The following is a 20,127-nucleotide window of genomic DNA, read 5'->3' on the forward strand; positions in this document are numbered from 1 at the left end:
CGACCACTTGGGATGGCCCGCTATTCCGCAACGCTGGTGGCAACCTTATTACGCCTTCGGGGCGATGCACCGCAAGGGTTAGAGTAAATGGACGTACTCACCATACCAGCTTCGTCGTCCCACAGCAATGCTCGCGCTACCTGATTTTGGGTATGGACATTCTGAACGAACATTGGGCAGTCATCTATCTTCGCCCAAACCTAATCAAGATTTCGATGGACAGAGCCATACCTTCTACGAGAACTTCGGCGCATCACATCGCTCTCAAAGTCTTCGACGGAGGATAAACTGTTCCACCCCGATGAAGCGTCGTCACCCCTGCTGGTGCAAAAGAAGTCGAAATCGCAGAAGGGGTTGTCGAAGGAAACACCCAGTTGTTACTTGATAAAGGACTTGGCATCGCAGGCGGCATCGCCTATTTCTGGAATGGACAGGCTCAGGTGCTGGTAACGACCTTCCAAGATTACCGGCATCTCAAAGAGGGAACAACAGTCGCCTTCCTCGACGAACTAGCAGACATCAGCGATGTCTTAGCCCTCCCAGACGAGCCCGCGAATGACCAAACTAACCAAGCCCACAATCCCAGGTTCGATATTAATTCAGCAGTACCCCGAAGCAGGCAATACCAGATAGGAACCATTCTTTAAAATTACATCGAATGCTTTTCGTGAGCTTCGAAAGTGCGACAAACTCCTTTGGACAAGCACTGCATCGGCACGGATGAACATGCCAGACAACTGCGCCAAAACCCCTACCGTGTGTCTGCGCGAGAATGCGAGGCCATCCGCGATCAAGTAGAAGAAATGCTTCGGGCCGACATTATCCAGCCATCAAAGAGATCCCGGGCGGCGCCAGCAGTTTTGGTAATTAAGGCGGCATCCTTCTCTTCTGCGTCAATTACCGGCGTCTAAATAACATAACGAAAAAGACGTCTACCCCTCCTCCGCATCGACGACACTCAGGACCTTTTGTGCAAGGCTAAATACTTCACATCGATGAACCTGAAGAGCGGCTATTGGAAAACTGCGGTCGACGAAAGAGATCGCGAGAAGACCGCATTCATCACACCGGACAACCTATTTGAGTTCAAGGTGATGCCATTCGGCCTCTGCTCCGCACCAGCGACGTTTAAAAGGGTAAAAGACACTGTTCTGTCGAGCATGAAGTGCCATATTTGTCTAGTATACTTGAATGATGGCGTAGTCTTCTCAAGCTTTGAATACCACCTGGAGAGGCTTCGAACAGTGCTCAAACAATCAAGACATCAGGGCTAGAAATGCCACTTCGCCTACGAGTCAGTACAGTTCCTGGGCCACATCGCTAGCTAGAATGATGTTCGCACAGACCTGGCTTTCGGCGGAAAATCGACAAGAAAAGTGTGCGCTATACGCAGGCTCCTTGGGTTCTACTCTTACCCTCGGCGATTTTTCAGGAAGTTTTCGCGTATCGCCGAACCGTTGACTCACCTTACAGTGGCTTGCAAGGGCGGAAGAACGGGCTAGTTGGTAAATCATCTTCGAAATCAAACTAGCGCACTTCAAAACAAAGACAAGCGCTGTGTTGTCGTTCTCTTCCTGTGTCTTTGTTTTGAAGTGCGCTAGTTTGATTTCCAAGATTACAATGGCTGACGTGCATTTTAAATGGGAAGCGCCGCATTGGGATACTTTCAAGGAACCTAATCACCGCTTAGAGTCTCCTCCTGTACTCGTGTACTTTGACGAAAATGCGGAGACAGAAATTCATATCAACGCAAGTAGTTTTGGCCTAGGCGCCGTTCTTGTTCAGAAAATTGACTTAAAGGAAAAACATATCGCGTACGCTAGCCGTTCATGTCGAAATCTGAAGCCAATTATTCGACGAAAGAAAAAGAATGCCTTGCCATTATTTGGGCCATCTCAAAATATCGTCCCTTTTTGTACGGACGACAAATCAGGCTTTTGAGCGATCACCATGCACTGCTGTCTCGCCAGCTGAAAATATATTACCGGTCACATTGTGCGATGGAGCCTGCGTCTTCAAGCATTCGACATCACAGTCGTCTACAAGGCTGCCCGCAAGCATTCCGATGGAGATTGCTTGTCACGAGCCGCCGTTGACATGCCGCCAAAAGAAGACGACGAAGCCGCCTTCTTGGACTGGTAAGCGCCAGCAGGTTTGCACAGCACTAGCGCTCGGACCCTGAGTTGAAAGACCAGGCTGATTACCTGGAAAAGAAAGATTGCTTCTCCTCATGCTATGTTCTGTTCAGGCTTCAGCTATTGTCATTCATCATAAACAATAACGTCATCGTGAATAACTTTGCAGCAAGCCGAACCGCAAAGCTCCTTGTTGTGCTCAAAAACTTCAGACAGGCGATTCTGCAGGCGCTGCACGATGAGCGGACAGCGAGAAACGTCGGGTTTCCGTGCACGTTGCACAGGATACAAGAGAAATATTACTGGCCATGGCTAGCTGCGTGACGTTGCTCACTATGTGAAAACGTGCCATTACTCTCAGTGACGCAAGGCGCCCTCATCAGACCAGCTGGTCTACTGAAACCAATACCGCCCGTGAATGAGAAATTTCCACAAATTGGGATGTATCTCCTCGGCCCGTTCCCGACTTCCTCAGCGGGGAACAAATGGATCATCGTGGAAACCGAATACATGACCCGTTACGCCGAAGCGAAAGCTCTGCCCAACGGGTTTTTGTAGAGCGAATTCTCCTCCGACACGGCGCTCGAAGTGCTCATCATGGAGAGAGGAACTTCATTTACGGCGTTGCTCCCGCAGGCCATCTTGCACTACAGCCAAACAAGCCACCGGAGGAAGACTGCCCACCATCCTTAGAACTACGGATTTACAAAGCACCTCAACAAAACGATCGCAGAATGTACATCGACGCCGAACACAAGACCCGGGACGCCATCCTGCCGTACGAGATCTTCGCTCATAACACGGCCGTCCAGGAGACAACCAGAGCGACCCCGTTCAAGCTTGTGTAATGTAGGGAGCCTGGGACGACGGTCGACGCAGTGCTACCGCACGTAAACGACGAGAAGAACTTCGGCGTCACCGCCTACCTACACTGTTCAGAGGAAGCCCGACGGCTTACCGGCTGAGTATAAAGGACCAGCAACACACTGAGGCCCGACAATACAACTTGCGACGATGCAATGTAGAGTACAGCCGGGAGACCAAGTGTGAGTTTGGACGCCGATACGCCGTCACGGACTGAGTGAAAATCTCTTGCGGCGGCACTTCGGACCATACAGTCCTTCGACGCATCGAAACCTTCGACTATGAGGTCATCCCCGACGGTCCGACCACATTCTAGAAGGGCCAAACGCGCTCAGTAGTCCATGTTGTGCGCCTCAACCTTATGACGCGTGCTACCTTTCTGTGTTTATTTTGTAAGCATCGGATCGCCTGGTAGATTCATCGGTGATGAGCGGACATTACGTAATGATGACGTCAGTTCGGGTTACTATACAAGATCGAATGTAACGTCGGAATGACGGCATGTAAGGTCATAATGACGTCATATAAAAACGGACGTAAAATCATGCTGACATCGGTTCCAGTTATTAAACATGACCGGAGGTAACGCTATGATGGCGTCACATTACGTCACGTATCTCGGCTGGTCATGGTGACGTCATTGCTGCGACACCTTCAGCTCCGCACGATAGACGGAACAGCCTGCGGCTTAAGCAGCATCGCTGTTAAAATATGAAGTCAGTTAAAGCTTTTTCATGTCAACTTTCAGTCCTTGATTTGGCTGAAGAAAGTATTCGTGATGTGTAAGTTATCGCTTTCTCCAAACCGAATTAACTCCCCCTGCTTTTTCCAATGCAATACGATATTCACAGAATGACTGGTCTCTATTTGGCGCTTGGCTAACTCAGCATTGAAATCGCACGCACGTCCTGTATTCTGCAATTCTACTTTCGCCATGGCCGTTTCTACTTTTTCATAAGCGCTTCAAATGCCTGGACATCATGACTACGTTTTGCTGCGCAACCCTGTCAAACCAAAAAACGCTGTAAAAACGCCTAGCAATACCAAAACCAACCAAATTACAGCTATTTCCTCGTCCAATGTCCTCGTTTAACAGCAGATAATTATGTGTAAAATCCTTGTTCACCGTTGATTAAGCATCCACTGCTGCGAAATGCGATTAGAATGACACGCGCCCTCTGTCCTGATCGGACATATGCGAGCCAAGCGGAGACTGAACTTATGTGTAGCGACGCTTACATGGCAGCACGTATTCGTGCATGAGAATAATTGCTACTGCGTAATTACTAAGTACTATTAAAGAACTTTCAAAACCCAGGATTGCTTGTGTTTTAAAATTTCAATCACAATCAATTTTATTACATTATACTGCGAATGTGGGGCAACTCTGGTTTAGATTGTCGTAGTTTCATATTTTAAAACCGCTTATTTTTTTAGTGCCTGTCCGGCAGGTATACGCAGTTGGCGTCCGCCAAATCCTCACGAAGCAATGCTCTGCCAAAGCTCAGTCTGCCCTGCAGGTTTCTCGACGGCCAGGGGTGCCCTGGTGCGTTCCATTCTTTTCGCCCAGCCGACACCATTCCGATTCTACCGAGACGCCGTCCAGTTCGTGCTAATGCTGACCGTTGTGGCCAGCGCGGGCATGGTCTACACCCTCTACATCTACGTCCAGAGACAGGCAAGTGCACACCGAGTGTAAATACAGAAAGCGTTTGTAATGCTTATCAGTATGAGTTAAATACTGTGAGTGGGCATGGCAGCGAAATAGAGTTATTGAGATTCTCGGCGAAATCAAGGAGAAATTGGCATGGCAAGACAAGGTCAATATAAGCTATTGTCCCTAATAGGAATAAGTTAGATTCTCAAAGAAGGGAAACTCAGCAGGGGGTGGTGAAAAGTTAGATGGGCGGATGAGATTAGGAAATGTGCAAGGTCAAGTGGATGCAGGTCGCACTGGACAAGGTTGATTGGAGCGGTAGGTGAGGGTGACCAGTTTTTCTAGCCCTAGATCCCCACCGTCATTCAACATATGTGTAGGTGCCTGAAACTTCTCAGCTGTTTTCCGCCTTTTCAAGCTCCTAAAGCGTTCTTAACCTTGTCCTTTGGTATTGTCGGAACCTCTGTTTGCTCATCACTGCTGCAAACTTCATTACTGTCCTTACTACTTTGGCTACTTGCATATAGGTCAGTATAGCACTCATCAGCTGCTTTGACTATGCTGTCTATGTTAGTAATGACATTGCCCACCTTGTCCCTTAGCCCATACATTTGATTGTCTTGCCTGATCCCAATTTTTTTTTCATTGATTTAAAGCTGCCACTGTTCTTTAGAGCACGCTCGGTTATACATGGTATGCTTGCTTATTTGGGACATTACAGCCATTGATATACCCGCGTATCCTGTCTGTTGGGTTGGAGACTTTCTTTGGCGTTTCTTAATCAAATCATTCGCCCGCCTAGATATTTTACCGTTAACCTCTCTAACTATCGTACCACCTACTTCTACAGCGGACTAAGTATAGATATCTTTGAAGGTATCGTTCATTGCTTCTGCACAAAGGTGTCTTTCTCGGTTAAAGTTGAATATCTCTTCTGTAGTGAGATCCTGAATTCCTCTCTTTCCCTGCCACCGTAAATATTTGACGGAGTTCTTCATTACAGAGTTGTTTCGTTTCCTCTTCAAATATAGAAATATTCTAACAGGGCTGAGCTAAAACATGTCGAAAAGTGCCCCATTGCATGTTGGGTGTGCACCATCCAGTCCTCAGCCTGCTTATGTTCCCCCTTGAACATTCAACTCTGTCTCCGAGGTTTCTTTTTTAACTGAGGAGGTTTGTCAGGTGAAAATTGGTTCATGGCCCAAGAAGACAGCAAATCTACCTTGCGGGGTTATGAGAGCTCTTGCGCCCGCTCACGGTTCTAGTAGATATCATGCAGTCTCTCCTGTACTCTGTGCAGACCTATGTCACCGCCGTAACAATCCTATCACCACGGAGGAAGCTCCGCTCCGACAAGTTCCTTTTTCACTTAGTGTGGGGTGGGGTAAGCGGAAAAGCCGTAAGTGCGTTAAGTTCGAGATGCCCGGCTAGTTGATACTGCATAATTGACGAACTGTGCTAAGAACCGCGCGAAAACACACAGGGACTCGGCATCGCCGACCTGGGCATCGCAGCCCCAGCCTTGCACGTCAGGTAAACCTAAGTGGCGCTAAGCTCGGAAATGCGTATTACTTGCAGCCTGCCTTCGTATTTTGTGAGCAGCCGACTCGCCTCTTTGCTAAGAATACTTTCTCATGACGTACCACATTCGAGCTCTCCGTCGACTTTCTAAGCACAGACAGCCAGCTGCCTTGAGCGCTTCCGTGAGGCAGAGACGGACATTGATGTATTTTCGGTCCCCACTAAAAATGATTAATATCTCCGCTGCTTGGCATCCACGTATGGCCCATAAAGCCATGCTTCGCCAGCTGTTCAGAGAACTGTTCTACCTTATTGCCGCTAACACAAACACTCGAATCGTAGGCCCAGCTGCCGGTACATGAGGGCGGAAGTTTTGAAATCAAGCAGAACGTATTTCATGCTGTACATTGCCAGCGGCATTCTGCCTATTAAGGCCAGGGAGTTCACGTGGGCCTCCTTGAAACCAACCTGTGCGTTCTGTGCTGGTAGAGACGACTCTGCGCACGTTTTCGCAGCGTCTTCCCGAACTCCTTTTCTCTCGTGCAGCTGATATCTTCCCGTTTCTGGGTGTGCAATACCACACTGTGCCATACCTGAACACATCGTCAGGTCGAGCAGTCAAAAAATTTTTCCTCCTGCACATGGAGTGCACGTGCGAATTATGGCTGCCAGGCCGTGCGGCCGCATAGAGCGGCAGGGATCCAGGTCTCCATGAAGTAATTGAAAAAAATCAGAGGGTCTTTTAGATGTCTGTTAGAATGACGGAAGCCTACCCGTCCTCTCCTATCATTTGCCATCATTGTTCGCCTCTAATTAGTTCGTTGCAGTGCTACATATAAATATAATTAGTTTACAGGAAGGAAAAGGCCTGGCAGTATCTGTCGCACTTCCTCCAACAAGTTTGCGTTTGGACGGCATACCATCGCTCCTGTCGCGTGGCGTTCCTTGGAGCGCAATGAATGAATGAATGAAAACTATCTCCACCAAAAAGAGCCCTTCATCTCCCGCCCCCGCAGTACGCAATGCCGCACTTGAACGCGCGCCAAGGACCTGACCCGGTTCTTGGCGCGCGTTGAAGTGTGGGATTGCAGATGACAGGAACGCTAGACAAGATGACAGTTCTGGTTGGTCGCTTCGAATTTGGCGGTTGGTGGCGTCCCTTTTTTATCGACCAATCAGGTGTGCCGCTCGTGATGACAGCATTTGTCGACGACAGTATGCGCCATATTAAGGCTTTCGCCATAAAAATAGGAAAGGTGTCTGGTTTCTCCTGCAGCGGGAACGTCGCCTCCTTAGCGAGCGGAGAGTCTCGGAATGTTGGTGTTGGCCATCTGATTTTTCGGTTACGAATGAAACTCTTTCTACTTGGGTATGACTTCATCGCAGGGAACGGTTGCCATTAGTGAGGCCTTTTGTGGGGCCGCTCAGGTGTGACGCTTCGTTGGCTCACTGCCATGGTAGGAAGTCAGGCCCTTTCCACTCTTTAAGCATTTTACTACTATGGTGGCTCCGCACGGCTGCCCCCGAGCTCTCGTAGGGATCTAACCTCAATCTCAAAACACTGCCTTAGTCTTCATTGGTCATAGCAGGAGGGGGGAAATGGTTGCCGGACGTTTTGTACGGATGATGATGCGTCTGCGAGTTATGTGTAATTCTGGGGCATGCGACTTTCGAGTGTCAAGTCCTCCTCCCATCCCAGAAATGCTAATTTTAGAGGCTTCTTAGAAGCATTTTACAGGCATCTGGATATTGGAGGCCCCAATAATATGTTGCTCTTTATCATTTTAGCCGTGTTTATTGCTGGCTCTCACCCTTCGTGCCGATAATTTTTTCACGGTTTTTCTCAGGTTCCCATGTTTTGGCAAAATCATGCCCTAAACCCATTTCTATTCTTTTTTTCCATAAGACATGGAAATAATTGCCAAAGGTGGTTTTCGCACCGTTACTCCTGTTTTTGTCTTTTGATGTCGTGGATGACGTGTGATTCAAAGTTCGTTTGCGTGCCTTGACTGCCATGATTCCTTCATTATTCCTCATGTTAGGTGTTAACCTGGTGCACATTAAAGCGCGGGTTTCAATTTCATTAAATAAAGTATAAAGATTAAGGCTCTGCGCTATCGGTATTTTCTTCCTGATTGTGTTCGCGCTTCTGATACATATCTACACTAGGCGTTGCGAGATCGATGACGAGGCGTGTAATTGAGCTTGGTTTAGTGCCGGAAGGCGGAAAATAGAAACTGTCATCGGCACCGAGGTATTTTACGCTGCATCGTGTTCTACTTGCTGCGACTGCATGAAAGGGTGGAACAAGACCGAAAATGCGACGCTCTGGTCTTCCTGTGCTTTGAGAAAAATAAATTCTTTGCAAGTTCTTTTTTCGCCGATCGTCACTTCTACTGAGAGCATGGTTAGCTATAGCACCACTTAAATAATAAGAGTCGGCCTCATTAAGCACGCTTTCCCACATTAGAGGCTTCGCGTGTATTCAAACATAGACTGAACAGTTTTGCGCGGCAATGTGTGAAAATTGTTCATGCCATCTCGATTGCACGACCAAATTCAGCCTCTTGCTGTTCTTTAATATTCACAGTCATTTCCGCATATTGCCCGAATGAAGAATGCTGCATTCGCAGCTGGGACTGAGAGCACGCTGTCACGCTGGTTTTCAGAATCCCTCCGCTGCACTACGTGGGTCTACTAGGACCAAAAGAAAGCGAAGAGTGCGTTTACTGCGTTTAGTTGTTAATGGAATTCACCTTGGTAGGACAAGTGGAAATGTCACTCCTGCCTCCAAATCAGGTACCTTTTCACGTCGTCTTGTGGAGGTCTGCGGTCAGGGGCGACAGCGTCGTGGTTTATTATGGAGTAGCGGGAAGAGCGGCAGAGGCAATCCTCAGCCGAGGCGACTGTCCAGAGCGTTCCCCTTCTCTTGTGCCGGCGCTGCCTCTTCTTGGACACGTGACCGGTGCTGCCACACGCGTTGCTACAGTCCTATTTCACTAACCAGCGTACCGTGCCAAATCATGAAACACATACTGGGGCTGGCAAATATCTTTTCCTTCCTTTTTTTATATAATAAAATAACCACTGCAGCAACAACATATACTCGCAGACCGTGAGCTCCTTAGATGCAAACAACGTTTTCAAAATTCACAACACGGCGTTCAAAAACCCGTCTTTCCAAAACACTTGATTCAAAGATAATACGGCACGACGGACGAGGACAAAGAAAGCGAAGAAACGACAGGACTAGCGCCAGTCCTGTCGTTTCTGTGCCTTCTTTGTCCTCGTCCGTCGAGCCGTAATAGTTTTGAATCAACATGTACCAACTAGCACAAACAAGAGTTTACTTCTTAAACAGGACTCGCACTTTTTCTTCAAGACGTGCATTGAAACCTTCACACTGAAGATTTATTTTTTGGATTAACCTGAAGGAGTTGACATCGTATCACCGGCGCTTACTATTGAATATGTCCCTCCTAAATATAGACCCTAAAATATTAGGATGGCTAGAATTCTTTCTAATTGTACTCGGTCTGTGGTCATTCACACTGAAATGTGTAGCCCCGTGATCGCAACATCAAGTGTCCCGGAAAGGTCCGTCCAAGGTCACCTTCCTTTACTCGACTGCTGAGGACTGTGTTATTCATCGTGCAGTCACTATTCTATATACATCTGATCAACATGTTCTTCAAACTGACTTAACACTTTTCGAGGTTGGTGTTTTCTGTGGTTAATAATTATTGACCTAAAATCCTCGAGTTCATGATATTCATTCGGATTTCACGATGGTTGCTCTCTGCCTTCATAGCTGGCGACGCACTAATAGAAAAGGCGCATTCATTTGAATACATGTGCATCTTATAGTGAAATGCATGAACCGACCTGGAACACGCCTGTTACCAATATCATTTTATCGGCTAGCAAGAAGCTAGGTTTCCTTCAACGTCATATTAGCAATGAGCTGAAACGCTTAAAATTACTATAATATAAACCCATCATCAGACCTAAACTCAAATATCCCTCACCCGTTCGAGATTCATTTCAGAAATATTTCGTCGAATGGCTTCAAAATCGCGCTGCAGGGTTCACCAACCCTGCATATTCATACGTCCTGAGCGTGTCATCCTTGAAAGCAGAAGATAACCGGTCACTATTATCCCATCGCCGGCGCATTGCTCACTTCTCTCTCTTTCACGAGTTTTTAAGGTCTTTAACAATTATTAGCTCATTAATGGCGTCCACCGAAAATGTGCGCGAAATGTGTCCGTAAGTTTCCGCGGGATATCGGCGAGGTCCTGGTAAGTGCCCAGTAGGTATAGTTAGTGATAGATAATGATGGTCAGTTATGAGAAAGAGAGAGTCCCTGTATTTTCTCTCTAGCAAGAGAGAGCATTCTCTCGTAGAGAGAAAGAAAATAAGTGGTTCTCTCTTTAGCCTTTCTTTTCCTGTCTCCTCGTCTCCCTCGTTCTCTTCCCTCCCTCTCTCCTCTAGGGAGAAAACACAGAGACGCAGAGAGACTAGAAAGTAGAGGCACAGTGGATGCAAGATTGAATTGCAGCGGAGCAGTTTACAGTATAGTGAGCAATATATATATATATATATATATATATATATATATATATATATATATATATATATATATTTATATATATATATATATATATATATATATATATATATATATATATATATATAGAGAGAGAGAGAGAGAGAGAGAGAGAGTAGAGAGAGCACTCTAACCTCTCTTCAGAGCAAGAAGAGAGTACATATGCCCAACTGCTGTAAACTGCTGCGCTGCCATTCGGTCTTGCCTCCACTGTTGTCGGGAGTTATACCAGTGTGGACTTTAAAACGAGCATTGAGGAGAGCCATTAAAGCTGTCCCTTGAATGTGAACCACGATTATTTCCACTCGACAGGTGAGCGTGCGGGAGACCGTTCTGCGAGCGTTGGATATCGTTACTATTGCCGTGCCCCCGGCGCTGCCGGCCGCCATGACTGTGGCCACCGTTTACGCTCAGAAGCGGCTGCGACGAGCCGCCATCTACTGCGTCAGCCCGCACCGGATAAATACTGCTGGAAGCGTCGAGGTCGTCTGTTTCGACAAGGTGAGGAGCCAAATGCTGCCGCCGTGGTGCCTTCAGGGAGCTGGTAAGGGTAAGACGTAGCGCAAATTGACAGATGTACAAGCTTCGTCTCCGAGTTTTTGTGTTGACGTTACATCGGTTTGAACCAGTTAGCGCGCTGTATTCATCATGAAACACTAACAAGCGCCTGCTCTCACCTTGTTTGCGTTAACGCCCCAGCGACTTTGGACATGGTAGAGCCATTTTATGGAGTACCTGAGGGTCAGTACGCACGCATTAGACACACCATGCAACTGCCGGCGACAGATGCAGGAGCAGGGAACGCCACAGCTCTGGTCACTTTCACAAGTCTCATACAGGATGCTGAAGGTTTGAGCCAGGACTTTTAAAGCAAGTACCCAGAGCAGTTCACAAGCTTTTTTGTGCGTTGGCTATGCGGCCAGGAATACGAGAACTATGAAGATTATTGCAAAATAGAATATCAGCCGCAAACTAACCGTAATAATAGTTTTTTTTTTCCCTGCAGTTGCCTACAGGTTTATATTGCGGCAAACCCTTCAGAACTGTGTCTGGTGTTTTTCTTAGCAGCCACCGGCATGCGGCCTTATCGCTGTGATTCTAGCAAGCATATCAATTCTGTATTCTTTGTTTGTTACCTCGATGTCGCGATACGCACCGTCAACAGTTTCTTTGTCGCGCAAGATGCACCGAGATCTGTCTTAAAGATTCCGGCCACTCGCCTATGTTTCTACAATGTTCCGGGATGTGTTAGTGACAGTTTGCTATGTTATCTAGATGGTTCTGAGCCGCCTCTACGAGCACGTTTGTTGCTATCGTCACCGCCGAGTTTCTTATTTATTTCGCGGGCGCAAGACAGCACAATAAAGTTTCTTCAGTGCACTCCAAGAATCTTCATTTGCGTCATCGACCTTGTCACCACCATCTGACATCTGGTGGAGTTGCTGGGTAGCGTCGTCACGAAGCATTTCATCGACGTGCTCGCGGATGGCTTGGTGTTCTCGCAGCGATACGCGGTAGGGCTTTGGCGTAGAGGTCGGGCGTGTTCGTCCGTTATAATGCAGTGCTTTGCCAGTGGTGTTTGTCGTACCTTCGATGATGACGAGCAGCACTCAGCTTCGAAGAAGGCTGCTAATCTGGTCTTTGCTGCTGCGGATAATGCAGGGTTGATGTCAAATGTGGGCTTATGAAATTGGTCAGGTGCATCTTCCAGCGGTTAGTCGTGGAGGGCGGATGCATCTTGAAGGTCGGTTAATTCATCTAGAAAAGCGATCATCGGGCCCTTGTTGAAATGCCGGTATTCTTCGGTGGAGTTTGTTACCAGCACCTTAGCTTGTACTCTGCGGAATTTCTCGATGCCTCTTGCGATGCCGATACCTCGTTCCAAGAGCAATTGGATATTTCCTTCGTCGATGCCATCAGCAGTTTCGATGTCTGCGCTACCTACGCAGACTATGACGCTTGATCGGGGCGGCATGGTCAATTCTCCGTCGAGGATCTTTAGAGCGACGTGCTGCGTCAAAGTCGTCGTAGCAGGTATGGCTTTGCCTGCAGAGATCTTGATGAGCCAGCTTGGATCATAGGTAGATGATAGGCCTATGTTCATTTAGAAAGTCCATGCCTGAAATCACGTCGCGAGAACACGGCTGCAGGACCACAAAGATGGAGGGGTAAGTACGCCCATTTATGGTTACTCTTGCATTGCATCATCCCGATGTAGTAATGAGGTAACCACCTTCGGTGCGTATCAGCGGGCCATCCCAAGCCATCCTGAGCTGGGAGGCTAACGGTTCATTGATGACTGAATAGTCAGCTCTGGTGTCTTCTAGGGCAGTGACTCTGCGACCATCGAAAGTAACTTCGAGGTCGCTTGTTCGCGTCCTCGCATTGCACATGTGCCTTGGTATCCGATCTCGGCTGCTTCGTTTCTTCAGGTCACGGCCGGGGCATGCCGTTGTTACTTGACTGGGAGGCGGTGTCGGCTTGCACTCTGGTCTTGTCGTCAATATCGTCGTGTGGAGCGGTGGTGAAATGGCTGCGCCGTTGTTGACGGTTGCCGGCGTCGGATGATCTTTGTCCTTTTGCCATTCAGCAACCCCACCTCCAAAGATTGCTCTGTTTAGTTTCAACGGCGGTACGGGCAATGGCGTATGATGTGGCCGACCTCTCCACAGTGGAAGCATAGTGGTCGATTATTAGACGTCCTGCAGGCGTCGCATTTCCTGAGGCTTGCAGGTCGTTGGTAGGCTTGACCGGCGGGGCCAGGGGGCGGCTTTCGGGAAGAGTACGGTAGCAATGAGGACTATGAAGGTCCCGTCGGGGTGCAGGACGACGTAATGCAGCAGCATAGTTCATGGCTGCTGCTTCTTGCACTGGAGCAATCGGAGCCCTCACGTGAGGAACACGCAGTGCATGCTTGGCTTCTGGATGGACGACGTCCTCGAGTGTCGCCAGCTGGGGTTGTTGGGATGATGGCAGGCACCGGCGGAGTTCTCGCACGATCTCCCGGATGAGGTCTCGAAAGCTCTCTCTGCTCGAAGATGCGCTGCTGCAGGGGCTTGCGTAGACCGGCTGGAGCGGCCGATAGTAGTGGCGCATTCAGCTGTCCTTCGTCCTCTCGATGGTCAACGCTTCAGTTTCAAATTCGTTCACAATTTTCAGCGGATTCCGGACAAGTCCTGCAAAAAGCGACTCGTTAAGGCCTCGCATTAAAAATTTCACTCTATCACCTTCGGTCATGTTAGGGTTGGTGCGGCGAAAGAGGCGCTTCATCTACACAACGTACGCCTGGAAAGGCTAGTCAGAGAGTTGGTCTTGACTGAAGAACGGCCTTGGTTCTTCCCTTCAGAACGACACTTCCAAAGGCAATCAAAAACTCTTTCTTGACAATCTCCCAATCCTTCCAAGCTGCCTCGTGATTTTTGAACCATATACGGGCAGATCCTTGAAGAGCAAAATAGACTTGCCTTAAGGCGGTTTTATACTCCGACATGGTACATAGGGTCACGAAGAGTCGGACGCGACTGAACGACTGAACTGAACTGAATACTCCGACGTCACGTTGGCCAAAACGCGACCTGCTACACTCGGGCGGCGCTCGACGCCGGCGCGTTCGGCGGCTCCCGGCGTGGTCCAACGGGCATCCGGACGCTTTTTGCGCGGGTCGCACCGGGGTATTGAGAGAGCGTTGCTCGGGAAAGGCCGCACGTGCACCCTCTCCCCTCGTTGCTTCTAGCCTTCTGCGCATGCGCCTGTCCAGCTGCAGGCGTCTCTCCGAGGTGGAACCGGTTTCACTGTAGGGAACCGGTTTCGTGCCTGGTGCGGCGTCGCCGACATGACGTATCCGACTTCGACCGGCGCTTGCCTGCGCGCCGAAAACGTCGGAGTATAACTCCGCCTTTACCTTCGCTTCGTCGGTCCAGCCGTTGAATTCTGCCACGCGTTCGAAAGGTCCATCCAGCCTTCCGGATCTTCAGTGGGCAGTCCATGGAAAATGGGGGGATCCCGGGGCTGCACGAAGACAACCGGTGCTATTGAATGGACCATTTCTAAAGTTAATGCCTTCCGGGGTGGAACGGTGTCCGGCAGTAGACCGTGTTCGTATTGGAGCCTTTGAAGTCGGCGGCTGGCTCGGTGACCTGTAGGCTGGTTCCCCAGGGCGACAGGAAAAAGGCCGGGGTCTTCGCTTGAATGATCAAGGGCAGCACCTCCACCAGATATCCCGTAGTGGTGACAAGGTCAATGACACACAAATGAAGAGTCTTGGAGCCCAGTGAAGAAACTATTGGGCTGTCTTGCACCCGAAAAAGAACAAAGCAACTTGGCGGCGGCGATAGCAACAAACGTGCTCTTCGATCGTCGAACTAAGAATGCCTGTCACACTCATCAACGCTAAATTAAAAGGCGGCTCAGAACCATCTAGGTAACGTCACAAATTGTCACTAGCACAACCTGTAATATTGTAGAAACATACGCGAGTGGCCGGAATCTTCGAGACAGATTTCGGCGCATCTTGCGCGGCAAAGAAACTGATAAAGGTGCGTATCACGACATCGAGCTAACAAACAAAGTATACAGAATTGACACGCATGCCAGAATATGGTACAATATGCAACAATTTATTTATTTATTTATTTATTGTTTCCTCAAGGGTCCACAGGGGACATTACATGAGGGGTGGGCAAACAAAAAGTTAATACAAACACAGATGGTCTTCAATGGCGGTTTTGAATAGAACACGATTGATGATGGCCGCCACTTCGGATGGAAGGTCATTCCAGTCATTGGCTGTTCGAAGAAAAAATGACATTTTATATGTTTCGGTGCGGGCCCGTTCAGGGTAGACGGCGTTAGGGTGACTATGACGAGAAAAGCGATGAGCGCGTGTTATCGGGGCAGTTTCATGATCGGAAGTGTGATAAAATTTGTGATACAGCGAAAGACGGGCGATTTTACGCCGACAGGCCAGTGTTGGGAGATTAAGCTGAGATTTTAGTGCTGTAACGCTAGTATAGCGAGAGTAGTCTGAGCAAATGAATCTGGCGGCGCGGTTTTGGACTGCTTCGAGCGTGGTGATTAGGTTAGTATAGTGGGGATCATATGCAGCACATGCGTAATCAAGTTTAGGACGTATGAAAGTTATATAAGCAAGAAGCTTAATGGGAGGGGGAACTAGTGATAGGTTACGGCGCAAATACCCTAGAACTTGATTGGCTGAATTGGTGATGTGGTGAATATGATGCGACCAGGTTAAATCTTTACTTAAATGGATACCAAGATACTTGTATGAGTCAACGGATGAAATAGGATTGTTGATAATTGTATAAGTATTTTCACGGTGGTTGCGCCGGCGATGGAAAGAAATAAGTGACGTTTTACTGCTATTTAGGGACATGAGCCAAGTACTACACCATTCTTCGACGCGTGCGAGATCTTCTTGAAGAATGGTGGCGTCGGAGGAATTATGTATTGGGCGGTAGATGACGCAATCATCCGCAAAGAGTCGGACATTAGATCTGATGTTAGAGGGTAAATCATTTATGTAGATAAGGAACAGAAGAGGGCCTAAAACGGTCCCCTGAGGGACGCCAGACAAGACAGGGGAGAGGGATGACGAGTGTGAGTTAGCATGAACGAATTGATAACGATCAGTAAGGAAGGCTCGAATCCAATCCAGAACTAGGGGATGAAGGTTTAGGCGTGACAGTTTAAGAATTAGGCGCGCGTGCGGGACTTTATCAAATGCTTTTTCGAAATCCAGAAATATTGAATCCGTGGGAATGTTACGATCTAGGCATGCGTGTATATCATGAAGAAAAAGAACAAGTTGCGTGTCACAGGAATGGTCTTTACGAAAGCCGTGTTGGTTAGAATGAAAAAAATTACGAGATGATAAAAACTTGGCAGTATGAGAATATATGATATGTTCCATAATTTTACAACAAACACAGGTTAATGAGATTGGCCTATAGTTAAGTGGTGAAGATCTGTTACCTTTCTTGTGGACTGGAATGACCTTCCCAATGCGCCAGTCCCGTGGTAATGAGCACGAAGAATATGACTGCTGAAAAATCAGAGACAATATGATACTGCAGAGGTCTTTGGTGTTTTTGAGGATTTTGGCATTGATGCCGTCAATACCAGCGGATGAAGAATTTTTTAGTTTATCGATGACCATGGCGATGCCGCGCGGTTCAAATGCAATGTTATCCATAGGTGTGTGAAGAAAACTGGGTGCATCAGGGAGGTTATTAAGAGGTTCGTTTGTGAATATAGAACAAAATGCATCATTTAGAATATTAGGAACCTCTGATTCAGAAGAGGAAACACCAGAATTATCAGTCAGAGAAATTATGCTAGAGGTGGAGGGGCAAATAGTTTTCCAGAAACGCTTCGGGTTTTCATGCAGCATGTTAGGCAAGGTGGATGAGTAGAAGTTATTCTTAGTTTTGATGACCTCGGTATCGTAATTAGCCGTGGCAGTGTAATATTTCTCCCAGGCGGTAGCCGTGCCTGTAGCTATAGCTGCACGAAATAATCGCTTCTTTTTGTTATTTAATCTTTTAAGTGTTTTGTTATACCATGGGGATCCAGGACGTTCTGTTACGGTTATGGTCGGGATATGTAAATTTATTAGGCGTTGCATTTCGGACTTAAAGAGTAACCAGTTAGATTCAAGAGAGCGTAGTGAAAAACCAGACGAAAAGTTATCAAGGAAAGCAGCAAGATCGCGGTTAAAGCCAACGTAGTTACCTTTATTATAGAGGGTAAGCGTTTTCTTGATCTTTTTCGCGTTTCGTAAATCACAAGAAAATGTAGCATGAATGGCCATGTGGTCGCTGAGCCCTTTAATGTAAGTGATGGGTGAGAAGCTATTAGGTTGTGATGTCAGCACAAGGTCCAGAATATTAGCAGAATGATCTGTTAAACGAGTTGGACGGTCGATTATTTGATCTAATCCAAACGTGAGGCAGGTGTGAACAAATTCACACTCAGGGTTAGATTTTGAAAGCGTGGAAGCAAGATCCGACCAGACGATAGATGGAAAGTTGAAGTCGCCAAACAATAAAATTGGAGTATTGGTATAAAGGGTCGTTAGCGTGTTTAGGGCATCATGCAACAAGGAATTAAATAAAGGATCATTGTTTGGGGGGCGATAGCATATACCAATGAGAACACGTGGATAACATGCATTACAGCAGAGCCAAACCATTTCCAATTTGCTTGAAATTGTCACACGTGAGCAACGTAATGAGCGATCAGTGGCAATGAGAACCCCCCCACCCCTCATTTCGCTACGATCTGCTCGAAATATATCAAAATTCGGAAGGGAGGGTAAAATCTCAGTGTGGCAAACAGTAGAGGTAAGCCAAGTTTCGGTTAACAGAATTACGTTAGCAGAACATGATTCAACGAGGTTACATAAAGCATCGCGTTTTGGGATCACACTACGGATGTTAGTAAATAAGAATGATAATGAGGAACTGTAAGTCTGCTTCGCAGTGTGATTCTGTTGAAGTGGTTGCTAGGGTTGCTCATGTTCAACTACATGATTAGTGGTGCGATCAAATATATAAGTCTTACTTCCGGATATCAACTTGTCATGGCGTAATTTAAATTTTAGCCCTTCGCGTTTACCATAGTCATAGAGGCTTTTCCGCCTCTATGACTATGGTATTATTATGTAGAAGTTTTGTATCGCGCATGTGGCCTCAGATAAACATGTCTAGATTTTCAGCTTAATTAGTTTAATTACACATGCGAGACCACGCTGCTCTTTACCCCAGTGTGACGCACTAGTTCTATATTGTGTGTCGCTTGACAGGTAAGTGGAGAGGAACGAGACGCTGATATGTTTTCTTTCTTGGCCTGCTTTTTAATATTTTCCCGTGAAACAAACGAATCGTTGTGCGGACAGATCGGAATAAAGGTTGATTCTTCCACTGATCGGTTATATGGACAACACGGAAAGCACCGAAGGGGGATCACCATCGGCCTTAAATCCAGAAGCTCGTCAAGCACAGCACCATACGCACCATCTAAACAGCCAGGAGCTTCCTTGCAAGTTCCGCGGTCTGGCATGCGTACTTGCACAGACTGAGCTTAAGCTGTTGACGTGCTTATCTCAGGACAGAGGCTCGTCATAGAACAGAAGTTCTCAATAAGACATGCATGTTAGCTGTAAGGAATAAAATATTTGAGTATCATTTCGTTAATTACTTAAAAGGCCGTTAATTACTTAAAAATTACAAATATATTCTCAGAATTTATGTCCGCCTATCGGCATGTTTCATGTAGAAAACAACGTTTGTGTTGTACGTTGAATTTGTTCTGAAAATTTGGATGTTTAGCGTTGAACACTCTATGTATGTATTGTCCTGTAGTGGTGACAATGCCGTTGGCAACAAAGATGGAGGCTTGAACTTCACTTCAATAAACTCTTTATTGTGCGAACTTCCGCTTACAAAAGAACCGAGACACTCGCGACCAATGTATGTAACTGAAGTCTAGTAGGTAACTACTTAGCTATTGTAGATAGGCACTTGGCTGCATTTGGAGATTTATAGATGATAATTTATAGTCATAGCCATGTTCTGTTTTAGAAATTTAAGAATGCCAATCTACTTTTCGCTACAGGGCAGGACATCCTGACTAATCGCGGTACGAGAAACCGAAACTCCATGCGACCATTGCGGGCTTGCAGCCACACCAACAAAAGAGCATCACTCGAGGGGGCAGGCACGGGGCTTCCTATGTCCCGCCTATGCTATATCAGAGCAGGTTAGGTGAGAGAACGCCCGCGCCCAGCCCACTGCCATAACAAGAGGAAGAAACATATACACGAGAAGTATATTTCATTTCCGTTGCCCTCATTTTTACCTACGAACCTGCACAATCTTTGGAAATTTTCGTACATCCTGGCTCATTTGTCTTCTGACTTTTCGGCTGCCTGGAATACTGACGCATACGTAGATAAATGAAGGGCAAATGAGGGTACTCGATATAATACATGAAGGAAAGAAGCCAACAGTCGGCGAGGCCAAGGAAAGCGTTGGGGATTGTTCTTTGTCTTTTTTTAATTTTTACTTGGGTCATCACATAAACTAGTAAAGTAATCTGTTTCGGAGAAAGATAAACACAAAGTAGAAGGGAAAACAAACGTGCCGATGGTGGGAACCGAACCCACGACCTACGAATATCGCATCCTGTGCTCTTCCAACTGAGCTACATCGGCGGCTGTCCCACCTGCTGCTTTCTTGGGTATTAATGTTGTCTGTATACGAACCTTGAGAGTGTTTACCAGCACCGCCCTGAACCATAGCGGTGGACGTGGAACGCCCTTC

General features: G+C 47.2%; 1 protein-coding gene across 1 annotated transcript in view; it reads left to right on the forward strand.

Moving 5' to 3' along the window:
• LOC146194269 (polyamine-transporting ATPase 13A3-like) overlaps positions 1 to 20,127 on the forward strand; it is an 813,351-nt gene that overhangs the window by 277,675 nt on the left and 515,549 nt on the right. The window contains exons 13-14 of the mRNA XM_084596520.1: positions 4,520 to 4,677; positions 11,099 to 11,287. Coding sequence (XP_084452646.1) covers positions 4,520 to 4,677; positions 11,099 to 11,287 — 347 coding nt within the window. The remainder of the gene's footprint in view (positions 1 to 4,519; positions 4,678 to 11,098; positions 11,288 to 20,127) is intronic.

The sequence above is a fragment of the Amblyomma maculatum genome, chromosome 3, assembly GCF_055883805.1.
Source record: "Amblyomma maculatum isolate TAMU_Amacu chromosome 3, ASM5588380v1, whole genome shotgun sequence".
In the NCBI taxonomy this organism is placed as follows: Eukaryota; Metazoa; Arthropoda; class Arachnida; order Ixodida; family Ixodidae; genus Amblyomma; species Amblyomma maculatum.